This window comes from Monosiga brevicollis, genomic scaffold (assembly GCF_000002865.3).
Source record: "Monosiga brevicollis MX1 MONBRscaffold_22 genomic scaffold, whole genome shotgun sequence".
In the NCBI taxonomy this organism is placed as follows: Eukaryota; class Choanoflagellata; order Craspedida; family Salpingoecidae; genus Monosiga; species Monosiga brevicollis.
The window spans coordinates 491,740-506,504 of record NW_001865059.1 but is presented as its reverse complement, the minus strand read 5'-3'; the positions used below and the strand labels follow the sequence as shown (position 1 = coordinate 506,504).

The 14,765-nt window shown below is 55.9% G+C and overlaps 5 protein-coding genes across 5 annotated transcripts; 3 read left to right on the top strand and 2 right to left on the bottom strand.

Annotated features, from left to right (window-relative positions):
* Positions 1-12: 12 nt before the first annotated feature.
* On the top strand, positions 13-2,286 carry MONBRDRAFT_33665 (uncharacterized protein; the record flags this gene model as incomplete). Its single annotated transcript, XM_001748369.1, has 2 exons — positions 13-1,890; positions 2,002-2,286. The coding sequence occupies 2 exons, from the start codon at positions 13-15 to the stop codon at positions 2,206-2,208; spliced, it is 2,085 nt and encodes a 694-aa protein (XP_001748421.1). The 3' UTR covers positions 2,209-2,286.
* A 231-nt stretch (positions 2,287-2,517) lies between these two features.
* On the bottom strand, positions 2,518-4,444 carry MONBRDRAFT_27928 (uncharacterized protein; the record flags this gene model as incomplete). Its single annotated transcript, XM_001748292.1, has 6 exons — positions 2,518-2,731; positions 2,806-2,878; positions 3,019-3,123; positions 3,170-3,558; positions 3,637-3,818; positions 4,061-4,444. 6 exons carry the CDS (start codon positions 4,442-4,444, stop codon positions 2,518-2,520), a joined length of 1,347 nt encoding a protein of 448 aa, XP_001748344.1.
* Positions 4,445-5,027: 583 nt separating this feature from the next.
* On the top strand, positions 5,028-9,221 carry MONBRDRAFT_33664 (uncharacterized protein; the record flags this gene model as incomplete). The annotated part of the gene is made up of 14 exons (XM_001748368.1): positions 5,028-5,213; positions 5,341-5,459; positions 5,560-5,816; positions 6,372-6,440; positions 6,545-6,779; positions 6,851-6,971; positions 7,271-7,367; positions 7,485-7,529; positions 7,881-8,218; positions 8,307-8,371; positions 8,466-8,552; positions 8,623-8,671; positions 8,775-8,824; positions 8,969-9,221. The coding sequence occupies 14 exons, from the start codon at positions 5,028-5,030 to the stop codon at positions 9,219-9,221; spliced, it is 1,971 nt and encodes a 656-aa protein (XP_001748420.1).
* Positions 9,222-9,536: 315 nt separating this feature from the next.
* MONBRDRAFT_27926 (uncharacterized protein) lies at positions 9,537-11,257 on the bottom strand (the record flags this gene model as incomplete). Its single annotated transcript, XM_001748291.1, has 6 exons — positions 9,537-9,703; positions 9,807-9,897; positions 10,019-10,329; positions 10,420-10,514; positions 10,613-10,703; positions 10,828-11,257. 6 exons carry the CDS (start codon positions 11,255-11,257, stop codon positions 9,537-9,539), a joined length of 1,185 nt encoding a protein of 394 aa, XP_001748343.1.
* Positions 11,258-11,491: 234 nt separating this feature from the next.
* Positions 11,492-13,781, top strand: MONBRDRAFT_33663 (uncharacterized protein; the record flags this gene model as incomplete). Its single annotated transcript, XM_001748367.1, is given in 10 exon segments — positions 11,492-11,706; positions 11,726-11,795; positions 11,936-12,031; positions 12,162-12,335; positions 12,471-12,554; positions 12,635-12,734; positions 12,828-12,913; positions 12,994-13,122; positions 13,262-13,391; positions 13,508-13,781. 10 exon segments carry the CDS (start codon positions 11,492-11,494, stop codon positions 13,531-13,533), a joined length of 1,110 nt encoding a protein of 369 aa, XP_001748419.1. The 3' UTR covers positions 13,534-13,781.
* Positions 13,782-14,765: the final 984 nt, after the last annotated feature.

Sequence of the window (14,765 nt, the reverse complement as noted above, 5' to 3'; positions counted from 1 at the left end):
CAGTCGGTCGAGATGGCGCATGTGGCAGCTCGACGGTATCATGAGGTGCAGGACCAGTGCTTTTATCGGTTGGTGAGGGCAGTGGACGCCGAGGGAGGTGGGGATACACCGGAAGGTGACTTGGTGCGACTGCGGGCCCAGCTCGAGGTGTTGACAGGGGATTATCTGTGGCATGCGGGTCAACCGAGCCTGCGGCTCGATGCCGAGCTCTCCACTCGGTCGCTGACGGTGTACCATGGCAGCCTCGATTTTGGCGAAAACGTTTTGGACGAGTGGTTTTTGACCGCTTGTCTTTTCGAGCTGGCCGAGGCGGAGCGCCTCGCATTACAGGTCACTGATATGGATGGAGAGGTGTTGTTGATTGAGGCCGCCGAGGTGATACCCACGTGGCTGACCCCGGACAACGCCGGCAACCGCATCTGGTACTTTGGGGGTCATGTGCACATTGTGCCCCAGCCCGCGCATCCGGGTCAATTTCACTTGCTGCCTCCTGCTCAATGCGGGCTCATGCAAGGTGCTGCTGCCGTGCTCAATCCAGACTTGACCACGCAGGCTGCGCCTGCCGTCACCCGCTGCATTCAGAACCGGCTCGGTCGCGCCCGCCAAGAGGCCCGTGATGCCAAGCACGTGGCTCGAACATATCTCCCCGCCAATGCCGTGGCTCTCTTGCAGCAGCAGCCCAACCTTGTCACGCATGCCGTCGCTGCATATTCCACGCGAACGCCACAAGAATTGGCCCGTGCCCAGAAAATGTCGCACTTTCCGCCCTCCACCCGCGTGATGGCCCCGGTGCGCTTCACCCGGTTCTCCTTTGCGCAACTCACTTACATGCCCACCCGACCACCGGCCGCCTTTGGTCAGATGCCCACCTCCTCTCATGCCGACTACCAAGCCCATGTTGTTGGAGCCGCTTTAGCGCTCGCCCTCGAGCTACTCTGCAACCGGGGTGAGCGCCTCTGCGGCACGTCCCAGAGCGCCTCCGCCCCATCTGGCACTGAGCCCTCTGAGACAGTGGACCACCCCGATCTGGCCACGGCTTTTCAAATGCTCGAAACGGCACGCTTTGACCAGTATTTGCAACGCTTGCGACAACACGGCTATTTTGGCTCGGAACTCGAGGGCTCACAGGCTTGGAATAAACGGATGCAAATGGCGCGCACCTACTTTGTACAGCAGGCGCAGGAAACAAGCGGGTCAGACGGGACTACGGGCCAGAGATCAGATCTCTCACCAGCTGAGCAAGCAGCAGTCCAATGTGCACAGGGCGTGTCAGCACTTGGTGATCCTCATGCTGTGACCCTGGCCTCGGATCTCGATGACATGAATACCCAATACGACAGTGATGACTGGATGCTGGTGGACGATGCTCAACTAAGCCGACTCCTGGAGGCACACCAGCTTGCATCCCCGCATGCCACGGCCTCAAATGGTGCTGGCCCCAATGGGGACCGTGCGGCCGAACAAGGCGCAGCCACCCTGTCTGCCATGACTGACAAGATAGCGGGCTTTGTTGATTCGGCTTCGGGCCTCGAGGGCGTCGATGCGCGCAACTCCTCATCCACAGCTAAACGCCGAGAGGGGCCACATGTCTCGTGGGCCGACGGAGGCAACGACGAGGATAATGAGAACATGGAGGACGAAGACGAGGACGAGGACGAGGACGAGGATGACACCGATCCCCTCAACGTTGGCGCCTTGGACGTTGATGCTGACGGGTTTCTGCAGGCGCTGCGCGCCGTGTTGAGTCTTGAGGAAACAGCAGGCCACTCATCTACCACTGGCAAAGGGGCTCATGCCAAAAACACCCGTGGTGCAGGGTTGGAAGATTTGTGGGCGCAAATGGATGCCGAACTTGCCGATACAGCCATGCACCGAAGTTTTGAGCGTGCGGTACGTCTAGCCCCATCCTATGCGTAGTAGCCACAACAGATGGCATCAGGCTGTCCTTTTTATTTTGTGTGGTTGATTCGTTTCGCTCACTCTGATCTCAAATGTCCACAGGAGGCTGCACCTACGGCGACTGCCACAGATGCCGAACAGGAGCTTGGCACCAATGATCAAGCCCAAGTGGAGGCCAACGCAGATGCGACCGATTCTACTGTGGATGTGGATCTCAATCTCGTCAAGAACCTCCTGGAATCATTTGCCGCTCAACAGGGGGACGCAGGCCCAACCTCGAACCTGCTACAATCACTTGGGTTTGAATGAGGGCGCAGAGAGCTTAGGATGGCGCTGCACATTGAAACCATGCTCTGACATCTGACCAATTCATGCACCGCCCCCATGATCTAGTCCCATTTAATCAACAATGGCGGGAGTTTGAGCCTCACTTGCCCGTCACTACGGCAGAGGCCAGGAAGGGAGGGAAATGAATTATTGAATACATAGCAACAAGAAAAAGTCAGTCAGAGAGCAACCATCCGCAAACAGAACAATGAAAGAGGGAGGCAGAGATGGAAGAGGTTCAGGTCCTGCATGGTTTCGTCCTATACGACTGCCCAGCCATGTTGTAGTTTGCTAGATATTCGACTCGTCTACACCCGAGGTATCTGCGCGATCGCGGTGAAGCATTTTGCCAGATCCAGCCGCAGCCTCATCAAAGTCCGTGGATACAGTGAGTGGCAAGTCTGACTGGGTTGACGTGGGGTCCAGGGCAACGTTGCCAGGCTGAGGCATTTTGCCGAAATTCACATTGTCGTATACGGGGCCCTGGTGGCGTTGGTGGCGCACGCTACGTGGCAACAGCAAGCGGCAGGTTGGTATGCGACATGCGTGGGCTCGGTGCAAAAGGGGCACGATACATACTGTTGATATATGCCATAGCCGAGTACAAAGGCGAATGCAAGCCAACCGATAATGGCCACGGCCACGAGCGTGTCTTTGAAAATTTATGCATCAGACCGGAGGAGAGGGACCAAACGTAGTTTGTCCAAGATGAGTATGATATCTTGATCCTTACTTTGCCACAACAAACATATGAACATGACCGCAAGCCTCGCAGCGCAAGTGCCTACATACCATAGTCGTTATCTGTATGGCTGCAGAGATTCTTGCCCTTTGATGCTGCTTGGTTTGTTTGCCCGAGGGCAGCAAAATGCAATAACCATGAGCACGCGCTTAATACTGCAAACTACAAAGCGAAGCGCAGAGGTGGCGAGGCATGACATACGACTCGTCTCTGTGGTAGTGGCGGGGGAGGTGCGCGGCAGAGTCGACAGGCCCGCATTGGGGTTACAGGTGCTGGCAGGTCCCGGTTCGGAGGAAGAAGAGGGATCGGGGGGTGATGCTGTGGTGGATGCAGAAGTGGTGGCGGGAGTGGTCGTCGTCGTCGTTGCTGTCGTGATGCCCACGTCAAAGGCCACGTCCATAACAATGTTCCTTTTGACGGCGGTCATCCACGCGCCGTCCGCGGGACTGGCCGGGCAGTTTCCAGGCTGGCCCCATGGATAGGGAACTGAATTCCAGCAGCTGGCTTGCGAAAGTGGAATTTGGGCGTATACGCTGCCACTGCTGTGGGTCACATCCTTGAAGCCAATGCGAGCTGAGGCGGGGACGGGGCTGGATGAGCGACAATGCGATTGCGCCCAGGGTATCAGACTGGAAAAAGGGACGCCATGTTGCCTGGGTGCGGCTTACGGACCACTGCTACCGGTAGCTGCTACATCGGCGTCCATACTAAACTCGAGGAGGAGGCCACTGCTGCCATCCCATTGCAAGTTGCAGAATTCAATGTCAAAGACGACTCGAGTGCCTTGCACAAGCTCATCAGAGTCCACGGTACGGGTTTGATTGGCACACGTGTTGCACACCGTTGGCGTCTAATCAACGGGTGGACGAGGCACGACATGAGGCGAAAAGCAGGAGATCCCAAGTCGTCGGATCGAAAGCGACAACCTCGCCGCCTCTGTGTGTGTGTGTGTGTGTGTGTGTGTGTGTGTGTGTGTGTGTGTCGCTCTCTCTGTCTCTCTGTCTCTCTGTCTCTCTGTCTCTCTGTCTCTCTGTCTCTCTGTCTCTCTGTCTGTCTCTTCAACCAAAGTGAGAGGCCGGTAAGGAGCCATACCATGTATGCAAAGGTCGTATCAGAGCCGTAGTTTTGAAGGAGGTTGGATGCGGTCAAGAAGCCGTCGATCCAGGAATAGGCCAGACGAATGTTGCTGAGAGCAGGCAAGTCAAACCCGGAAGTGGCAGCCACCTTGACCATCAAACCAACATTGCGAAGCGTCTGATATTCAGGGAGCCCAGCTGCTTGCAGGCTGAGGGGCGTGTACAGGCTTTGAAACCGCACAACCTTGTTGTCAGAGTTGAAGGGGCAATAACGGGCTTCAGGTGCCTGACCCTCGGCTTCCCCCTTCATCAGCTCATAATCAGCGCGAACAGTAAGCGGTCGCGCTGCCAGCACCGCCAGCATTGCCAGCACGGTCCCGGAGGCTCGCCAGGCTGCCATCATGTCCCTCACGTGCAGCCAGCCCCACGATCCGAGTCAGGATATGAATGGCCTCGCCCCGTCAACCCCCCCAACACTCACACCCACGCTCAGGCAACGCAATCCTCAACGCCGAGCCAGGCCGCCTGCTATCCAACGGCAAAGAACCAGAAGCGATCGATCCAGAGCCAGAGCCAGAGCCGTCGCTGCCGTTTGCACCCCCGCAAAAAGTTCCCGGAGCCTGTTGCACACACACAATCTGCAATAACCTCTCAAAGTGCTGCAACAAAATACCTCTTAATATCACTATTCCCCCAACAACAGCTGCACCAGCTCTATTTTTACCCCCTATAACGACAGAGAGAGGAAGAGAAGAGACAAGAGAGATGGAGAGAGAGAGAGAGATTTAGAGAGAGAGAGAAATTTTCGAGAGAGCAAGATTATTTTAGAGAGAGATTTTATAGAGAGAGTGTGTGTGTGAAATTTTAAAATTTTTTTCTCTGCTTTTGAGAGAGAGAGAGCGAAAAAGAGAGAGAGAGAGAGAGACATCATCGAGAGAGAGAGGAGGGGGACGGAGGGGGGAGAGGTGGGGAGGGTGTGAGGCATGGTCGGGATGGGTGGGGTGCATCGTGTGGTGGGCTTGGTACTGGGGCTGGTTGGTTGGTTGGGCCAGCCGTGGTCGTGGGCTGGGGCGTCGTCCGTGGGCGATGATTTGTGGTATCCTACGCGTGTGCGGAATTTGACGCAGTATCGGCTACAGCGTCGTGAGGAAGTGCGCCAGATGTTTTATGTACGCGCGCTGCTGGCTTGATGGCTGCTCTGGGCCTGCGACGCCTGCTCAGTTGAGAGCGCGCCGGCACTTTGATCACTGGAGCTCTCAGGCAGCGCCCGCCTCACTTGCTGCATTGGCGCTGTAGCATGGATTCGACAATTACATGGAGCACGCCTTTCCTCATGACGAGCTGCAGCCCCTCAGCTGCACCGGTCGCGACACTTGGGGGCCCTACTCGCTCACTCTCATCGATAGTCTCGACACGTGTGTCAGCCCGGCCCTACCTTGCGCTGTCGCGTCCCCGAACCCACCCCCGCACACCGTCAGCCCGGCTCACAACGCTGGTCGTGTCCGTTCCCCGCAGTCTCCATGTGCTCGGGAATGCCAGTGCCTTCGAGGCTGGCTTGCGTGTCACCATCCGCGATCTCAATTTTGACATTGACAAGAACGTCTCCGTCTTTGAGACCACCATTCGTATGCTGGGAGGCCTTCTCTCTGCCCACCTTGTCGCCGCGGATTTGAAGGCTCAAGACCAGCTGCAAGGCCCATATCATCAGGAACTGCTCGACCTGGCCACAGACCTGGGCGATCGCCTCCTGCCCGCCTTTGACACCCCCACAGGTTCACCCCAAGCAACCCATTGCCTTGCTTTTTTTTCTTGTCTTCACACCCTGTACACTCCTCACCAACCACACCCCATATTTGCTATTCCTCCTTCTCCATTATCGCAGCAATTCCATTTGGCACTGTCAATCTTCGACATGGTGTTCCGCCGGGTGAAACGCCGGTTTCCAGTTTGGCCGCGGCTGGAACTCACTTGCTCGAGTTTGGTCTCCTCAGCAATCTCACAGGTTTCTACCCCGCCACCCCCTTTGCCGCTGCTCTTTGGCTGCATTGGCGCAGCGGCGCCACTGCGCTTGCGCTGTTTCATTTGCCTGTGTACCCTGCTTGCTGCGCTGAATCTAGGGCGACCTGAATTCCTTGTGGCTGCACGCGGCGCTTTACGAGGGCTCTTTGCCCGCCGCTCCCGCCACGACCTCGTGGGCAATCACATTGATACCCGGACAGGTGCTCGATACATCCCTTTATCACGCTTCGTCTGCTGGTTCTGAATGACCGGTCTTTCTCCGCAGCCAGCTCATGCTTTACCGTCGCACCTCGGTGGCCAAATCACAGGGCGCTGGACCCTTCTGGACGCGGGCATCGGCTCTAATCAGGATAGCTTTTACGAGTATCTTGTCAAAGGTGTGCCAATCACCTCGGCCCCCCACCGGCTTTCTCGCGCACCAGAAATCATGGCCGACGGCTCCTCACTTGCTGTGGCACGCCCGGTGGCGCACTGGCCCCAGGCTATATCATGCTGGGTGACGAGGAGTATCTACACATGCTAGAACCCCTGTACGCAGCTACGGCGACTAAAATGAAGGTCAACGACTGGTACTTTGATGCCAATATGAAGTCCGGCGCCAAGTCGCTGCCTTGGTTTACGGCGTTGTCTGCCTTCTGGCCCGGATTGCAAGCGCTCTACGGAGATGTGGCGGCGGCTCACCGCACGCTGCTTAATTTTCAAGACGTTTGGCGCCTGTGCGTGCCCGCGCTTGCTCGCACCATTCGTGTTGGTCAACGAAGGGCTCAATCAACTGTACTTTCCACAGCTTTGGATTTGTTCCCGAGGCATACAATCTCAACACGGGGGAATTTCCGTTTGACCTCAAGGCATATTTTTTGCGGCCCGAGTTGGCCGAAAGCCTCATGTATACTTATCGTGCCACCAAGGTCGGTGAGAACGACGGGGTTGCGTCAACTGAGCGAAAACATTCTGCACCATCTGTGTGAGCATGTGAGCGCCAGGACCCCCAAGCCGCTCTGACCCTGACGCGCCTTGCCATGTCGTAGGATCCACTTTGGCTCTATGTCGGTGACCAGATGATTCGGTCACTCCAGACCGTAACGCGTCGACCATGTGGTTACGCAGTCGTCACTGACGTACAGGTGGGACCCGTGCCCTTCTCTCAGGGTCGTGGGTGGGAACGCGCTTGAGACTTAAATCTATTATTGACTTTGTCAACTTTTAGTCGCATGCGCTGGGTGATCGGATGGAGTCCTTCTTTCTCTCCGAAACGCTAAAGTACCTATTCCTGCTCTTTGATGAGGACAACTTCATCCATCGCGGTACGCTTGCCCTCGACCATGGGCATGCATACCGCAGCTGACCTCGACTGGCTCCAGCGGTCTGTGGTATCCTTTTAGATCAATGCCTCAATTTTTGCTGCTCGCATCTTTTGCTAGGCGGTCATGTCTTCAATACTGAAGCCCATTATTTTCCCATCCTTGGTAGGGTCCAACCCCACCATTTCCTGTCACCGCAAACCATTGACATTCTGTGTGTTTCCGGGCGCTTTTCATGGCTCATTGTTCGGTCTCTCGTGTCGTCATGATGTCCTTTCAGGTGAAATGCCCTCTGTACAAGCTGATTCAGATGTTCCCGAGCCTAGTGTACGCCGCACTTGCCATCGAACTCCGCGAGCTCTCCGGCTCTTTGGTAAGGTTTGCCATGCCAAAAAAAAAGATTCGAAATCTCCAGTTCTACTAGTGCTGCACCAGGTCACCGTGTCGGATCACGACGTCCAGAATACAGTCATATCTTGACCTTGACACTCGTTGCCGCACCTGCCGCACGCTCAGGTCAAGGCATTGCCCAACCACCGGCCGAGCCCACCGCTGCACTGCTGCAGGATCCGGAGGCCAAACTCAAGGCTGCGCAAAAGACGCAGGCTGGCCTCGCAGAGCCCACTGTTCCCGAAATGCCATCCGCAAACCGTATCAAAGTCACGGGCTCTGACGAGGAGGCCGAGGCGCTTCTCAGCAAAATCAAAGCACAGGTGGCCGAAGCCAAGGCGGCCGGCGAAAAGCCAGACGTCCGCGATTTGTTACAAGAAGCCGTCAAGGCTGGCATTATTGCCATGAAGGAGGACAAGCCAACAAGCCCAGCCGATGCGGCGCCAGCTGCGCCTGCCGATACGGTACGTTGCAGTACGCTTCCAATCAATTGAGTGAGCATAGTGCAGCAACAGTTAGCGTCGTCGCCTCTCACTCGCAGGCTTCATGCAGCTGACGCGCTTGGAGCGTCTTCAAACTTTGGTTGATGCTTGCTTCAAGCATGAAGCAGATTATTGGTACGGTACAACGTCGTGATGTGTTTGGTTTTTGCTCAACACCTTGGATTCATTGATCCTGTCAACCCTCGCGTGGTTCTGGTTTGAATTGCAGGACGTACGAGGTGTGCTTTGGACGCTTTGCGCGACAATATCACCAGGAGAAGGGCACTATACAGATCGAGTACAGTTTGGGCGTACGGTGCGTGTGTGATTTTCGTCTACAATGATGGAACCCTGTGCATTTGCCTAACAGGCTTGCTGCTCGATAGTCATGTGGCAGAAGCAGTACGGGCGGCTGAGACCTTGGATCAAGTACAGGTACAGCCGCGACCCTCAACAGTTGCACTAAAACCCTCCTGCCTGCCACTGGATTCATAGCTTTTGTGATGACAAGCGCACTGCATCTGGGTTGGCTTATTAGACTGTAATGGACGGCGTGGATGTGCGTGGCTATGTTGAGCAGGCCAATACGTACGTACATGTTGGGTTTCCAGCGGCAGTGTCCAGGTCATCCGTGCTACATGCTACCACCAGTCCCTCAATCGCTTTGGGTTCCCTATATGCCTTGAATTCTCAATCAACGCTGTGGCCATACACGTACTGGTGTGGACTTAGGCCTCTCGTGTTGCGTCACGTGTTTGAGCATGGGGACACCTGTGTCCCCGGCCTTTCACGTCGCGCCACGGTTCACTACCAATGTGACCCATCGCTGCGTGACTTGCCCAAGCAGTTTACGATGAGTGTATCTGAGTTGGAGCAATGCCTCTACAATGTGTCGATATCCTCGGGCCTTCTTTGTCCCTCCGGCCTGACACCGCCAGCAGAGCTCATGGACTCGTCAGAGCACACCGAGACCAATCTGAGCTGAACATCTCCCGTGCAGTTGGCTGCGAGTCTGCCTTGCTACATAGACAACACTCTCCTGTTGAGTGCACATAACTGTGCTCACATGGAAGAAAAAAGAGAGTATGAGGGCACTTTTCCATTTGCAGGTACAATTTTAGGAGCTTTCTTTGCCATTGCGTTCACCGCCATTTCTTCTCTGGTGGAAATTCAGAATGGAGCACCGGTCTACTTGGGCTCGCGCTGCGATGCGGTGACAAAGAGCACAGTAATCCTTGCTGCTGAAAGAAAAAGAGCTCAACTGAAACCCATCAATTGCATGCACGTTTCTGAGACGGGATCAATTTTCCTCGAGCTTGGCTCGTTGCGCTGGAGGCTCTCCGGAAGCTTCACCGCTAGCGTCGGTGGTTGTCACGGCGTCGGTGGTTGTCACGGCGGCTTGACCAATGCAGTCAAAGTTTTGCATCCAATATAGCATACCGCTGACCGTCAAGCCCCACAGATTGTCTGCGCGTCGAATCGTCGAAACAGAGTTGGACATGGTGTGAGCAAGTGAGGGGCACGAGTGGTGCACGTGTCGACACGCAGGGCAGTGGGCAAAAAGACGTACTTGAATTGAGACTGCGCCCCAAGCCAACGTAGCGACTTTCGGCACGAAAGCTTTTGCTAAGCTCTGTCGATCGAGCATTGGACTTGGCCAGCTATCAAGCGTGAATGGGGAGCATGGTTAGCCAGGGGGCATGAACGGAGGTCAGGTCAGACAGAAAAAAAAAAAAAAAAAAAAAGAGCGCCTGTGACAATGTCGACCAGGCAGGCGCGCACCTTGTAGGATTTCTGCCAGCTTCCGCAGGCCACCTCCGAGTCGGTGGAGCTTCCGGCAAATGCCAGCGGAGAGAGCTCTTTGCTGTTGGGGGAGATTGCAAAGTCACAAAAGGTGACCTCGTATTTGAGGGCGCTGCGGACGATGCCTTTGACAGTCCAATTGCTGACGTCACAGACGATGGTGTTGCGCTCGGCACCGGCAGCGCCTACAACACCGGGCGCAACGGCCAAAGTGTAGAGTGCTTTCTTGGCAATGAGCTCGCGGCGCAATTGTTTGCCTGTTTTGACGTCAAAGGTCGAGACGGCTCGACCTGGACGCGTGGGCCGGCAACTTGCATGAGGGAGGGGGCTATGAACGAGAAAGCACGTGGAATGGATGCTGCGAGCGAAAGCGGACCAACCTTCTGCCACCAACACAATGGGCTCGCCGCGCTTTGGTAGCGTGTGGAAGCGCACGTCGTGCGGTGGTCCTTGCAGGACGATGCGGTGTTGGAGGCTGTGTCTCGGGCGCGGCGTGCGCGCATGAGTCGGGGCGGAGAAGGGCGTGCGTGGCCAATGTGGACAGTGTACTGAGCAAATAACATTCTGACTCACGTGTGGCCGCTATAAATGTAGAGAGTGCGCGATGGGTTGTGAACAATGGCCGCGGCATCATGCTCGGGGGCATAGGCACCCTTGACCCAGCCTGACGGACAAGCAAGAGCAGCAGATTGGGTGAGGCGCGCGGTGAGGTCGATTCCTAGCTGATGCTTAAGGACGCAGGTGGTATTTCAGGGCGCAGCGTCCTTGTTCAAAAGCGTCGGACCCACCAGCACTGGTGACGGGCAGGGTATAGTGGGTGTGCTCGAGGGGGTCCGCATCGGTAAGGGCGGCTTGGGGCTGGCCCAGTTGACTGGCCATGTGCTTTGAGAGGGTGCAGTGGCCAGCGTTGTCGCATGCTAGGAGTGCGACGCGATCTTGAAAGTAGTGAGCCGTAAGGGATTGGATGACGGCGTTGGAACGCTGGTGACAGGAAATGGGCATCTGGTAGCTGGCGCGCAGCTCGTTGGAAGCGTAGATGGCACCCGATGTTTGCTGCAACTCTGCTGCCGGGGCTGGTTCGACTCCAACCACCAACACCTGATCGTCACTGGCCACGGCCACGGCGTGCGGCTGCGCCAATGGCGCCAACCGCGCTCCAAACTTGCCGCATCGCTGCGCCTGCGCCGCCTGAAACACACGGCATCGATGCACAAACATGGCTGCCCTGCTCCAACCCGCACAAAATCTACCCCAAAAGTCCCAGCCACAAACAGCGCTCCACCCGCCACCCACCACGCTCTCCTCCCAAAGCCCAGAACCACCAGCTGCGCTCTCCTCACAAAGTCCAGAACCACCCTATCAAGCCATCAACACACCCCCGCCGCCGTGCCCTCTTGCTCTTAAAAAAAAAAATTCAGGTGACACCCACCCGCGTGCATCAATTGTCTGACAATGTGTTGTCAGACTTTTATGTGCTCTCTCTCTCTCTCTCTCTCTCAAACTCTCTCAAACTCTCTCTCTCTCTCTCAAACTCTCTCTCAAACTCTCAAACTCTCTCTCTCTCAAACTCTCAAACTCTCTCTCAAACTCTCAAACTCTCTCTCTCTCAAACTCTCAAACTCTCTCTCTCTCAAACTCTCAAACTCTCAAACTCTCTCTCTCTCTCCGTCGCTCTCCGTCTCTCAGTTTCGCAGCAGGGGGAGCAGGCACCGGCAGGATGTTTTACCTGATTGGTCTGGGTTTGAGCGATGAGAAGGTCGGTCTCTGTCCATCTCCCTCGCACCCTCTGGGCGTGGGTGTTGTGAGGAATGGCGGTGTGGTATCACCCTGTTTGGAGGGATTGATGCTTGATGGCGCGGGCAAGGGCACTCACGGGCCACGTGGCTTGGGCGGCAGGATATCACGGCGCGCGGGCTCGAGATTGTCAAGCGGTGTGATGAAGTGTTTCTCGAGGCCTACACGGCCATTCTGATGGTTAACAGTGACAAGCTGGTGCGCTGGACCTGCAAATGCCCGACCCCCACTCGTGTCCCCTGTGTGACAGACAGACAGGCATTGATACTCTTGCCGCGCGCGCCCTTGCCATGGCGGCATGACCTGACGGCGGTGCGCTCACACGCAGGAAGCCTTTTATGGACGTCCCGTGACGGTTGCTGACCGTGAGCTTGTGGAGCAGCAGTGCGAAGAGCGTTTGTTGCTCCCGGCCAAGGAGAAGGACATTGCCCTCCTGGTGGTGGGCGACCCCTTTGCTGCCACCACGCACACCGACCTTGTCACCCGCTGCAAGAGCCTGGGCGTGAGTCAGCGCGCCTCACTCTTCCCGCGTGCACTTGCATTATGAACAGGAGTCAAACGTTGCAACGCCGCCGAGGCTCAGTCGCACCGGTGTATCCGCCAACTGACCCATGCCTCCTCCTGGTCGCGAAATCAGGTGCCTTGCCAAGCCGTGCACAATGCCTCGATCATGAACGCGATCGGCTGCTGTGGGCTCCAACTCTACAACTTTGGACGCACGGTGAGGGTCTGCCAACAGCCAGCCGGCCCAGACTCTACCCACGCGTGTCTTTTGACGTGTTTGCATGTCCTGACTGATAGGTGAGCATTGTCTTTTTTACGGAGCAGTGGCGTCCAGACTCGTTTTATGCCAAGATGAAGGCCAACAAGGACATGGGTCTGCACACGTTGTGTCTTGTTGGTACGTCATGGGCTGACATGAGGCCCAGCTGCACCTTGAGGCCAGGCGCGTCGTCTTGCCCGCTCTCACCCTGGGCTGTGGCACCGCAAAAAGACATCAAGGTGAAGGAACAGTCAATTGAAAACCTGATCAAGGGTCGCAAGATCTTTGAGCCCCCGCGCTACATGACCGTGAACCAGGTGCGAGTTGGCTTCCAACGGAGCCAGTCGTGCTACCCTGCGCGGTCGACTGCGCTGATACACTTTGATTTGCAAAGTAGTGTGCGAAGCAATTGCTGGAGGTCGAGGAAAAGTATGGTGAGGGCGTGTGCGGCCCCGACAGCCTGGCCGTAGGAGTGGCCCGTGTTGGCTGCACGGACCAGCGCATTGTCTTTGGCACGCTCAGTGAGGTGAGCTGGTTTTTGCGGGCACTTTGGGACAATGAAGAATAATGGAAATGTTATAAGTAGACACTCGTCGCCCCTACCAAGCACAATTGCGTGCTCCTGACCTTGATTTTACCTGGGGACTGTTGGGTTGGGTTTGCAGTTGGTGACGGTGGACTTTGGCCCTCCGCTCCATTCACTGGTGGTCATTGGTGAGACGGACGAGATTGAGCGTGAGGTCTTGGACATGTATAAGATTGACGACAGCACGCCGCGTGTGGCCGAGGAGCCGGGTATGTTCAAAGGCTGATCTGTGGCGCCACTGTGATGCGGCGTCGATGCGTCAGGTGTGTGGAGGGGAACCTTGAGTGCTCTCATCCTGGGCTGTGCTTGGCGATCATGGCGGTAGATGATTTGGATGTGCACTGCACATGAGCATGTGCTGCGATTGAATCCGTCTCCAAGCGCTGGTTTGGTGATCTCTACCCTTTTGGATTCTACTGTTGTGGTGTGCATGAATGAACGGTGTAATTTGTCAACGGGTCAACACTTTATCCGAGCTCGCTGCAATTGCTCTTTATTCGAGTCTTTCTATCCCCCGATCCGATCAGGCGTCAAGGCGGAATCAAGCACGCTCATCGGTCGAGGGAGATAGGAAAAAGAAGAACAAATCAAAAAAAAAAAAAAAAGGTGGAAATTGTCGGGCCTGTGGTGTTGTGTGTTGAAATGGACATGAACATTCTTGTGAAGATCGGCGAGACTGCGCCAGTTTAAGTACCGCATAACGATCACCGTCAGCGCCATGACCCCTCCCCGGCCCGCCAAAAAAAGTCTGACTTTTCTCGCTCGGCGCCCTATATTTTCTGACATTCTGACATCTGAGAATTGCTGCAACTGGCTTGACACCCCCACCACATGCGACTCGCTACGTGTGCCATTGGGGTGGGGGGTCGAAAGCAAAAGCCCGTATAACATCTGACCCCCTTTGACCATGTTTCATCACATCACACATGGAGATCGCTTTACATGCGAAACCTCGTGTTAGCCGTCACACCCAAACGCCCTCCCTGACCGTAACACAGACATGCGTTGTCAACAGCACCGGTAAGACCTTGACTGGACTGGGCTGCTTGGGGGGTCGAGCCGAGTGTATTGGCGGCCAGGTGATCGGGTAACGGGAAGAACCCGGTTGATTCGGATGTGCGAGAGCAGGACAGGAGCAAAATGAATGCAAGGGTGGAGCCAACCACAGCGGAGAGCGTGCGCGTTTCTCAACGGCCACATTTGGGAGACACAACGCGCGGTCGTCGTCTGCTTGTAATAACACACTGACTATGGGCAGGCTTTGGTCTTTAAGAGCGCCACTTTTCTACCCGGTACAGTCTGTGCGTGCTCCTTGCTGACCCCAGACTTGATCCCCAAAGCCACTCCTGCCATTGGCCGTGTCGATTCAAGATTCAACAGCCAGACCAGCTGCCATCGCCCTGAAACCCCTCATCCAATGATTGAGATTGCGGCCCTTGCCCCTGAACGTTGTTAAGGCAATGCTGACTGTTTTGATTCTTTGGCTGATCATGACTCCCTCTCCCTCTCTCTCTCTCTCTTGCTCTCTTGCTCTCTTTGTCTCCCTCTCTCTCTCTCTCTCTCGGGCTCTCTCTCACTCTCTC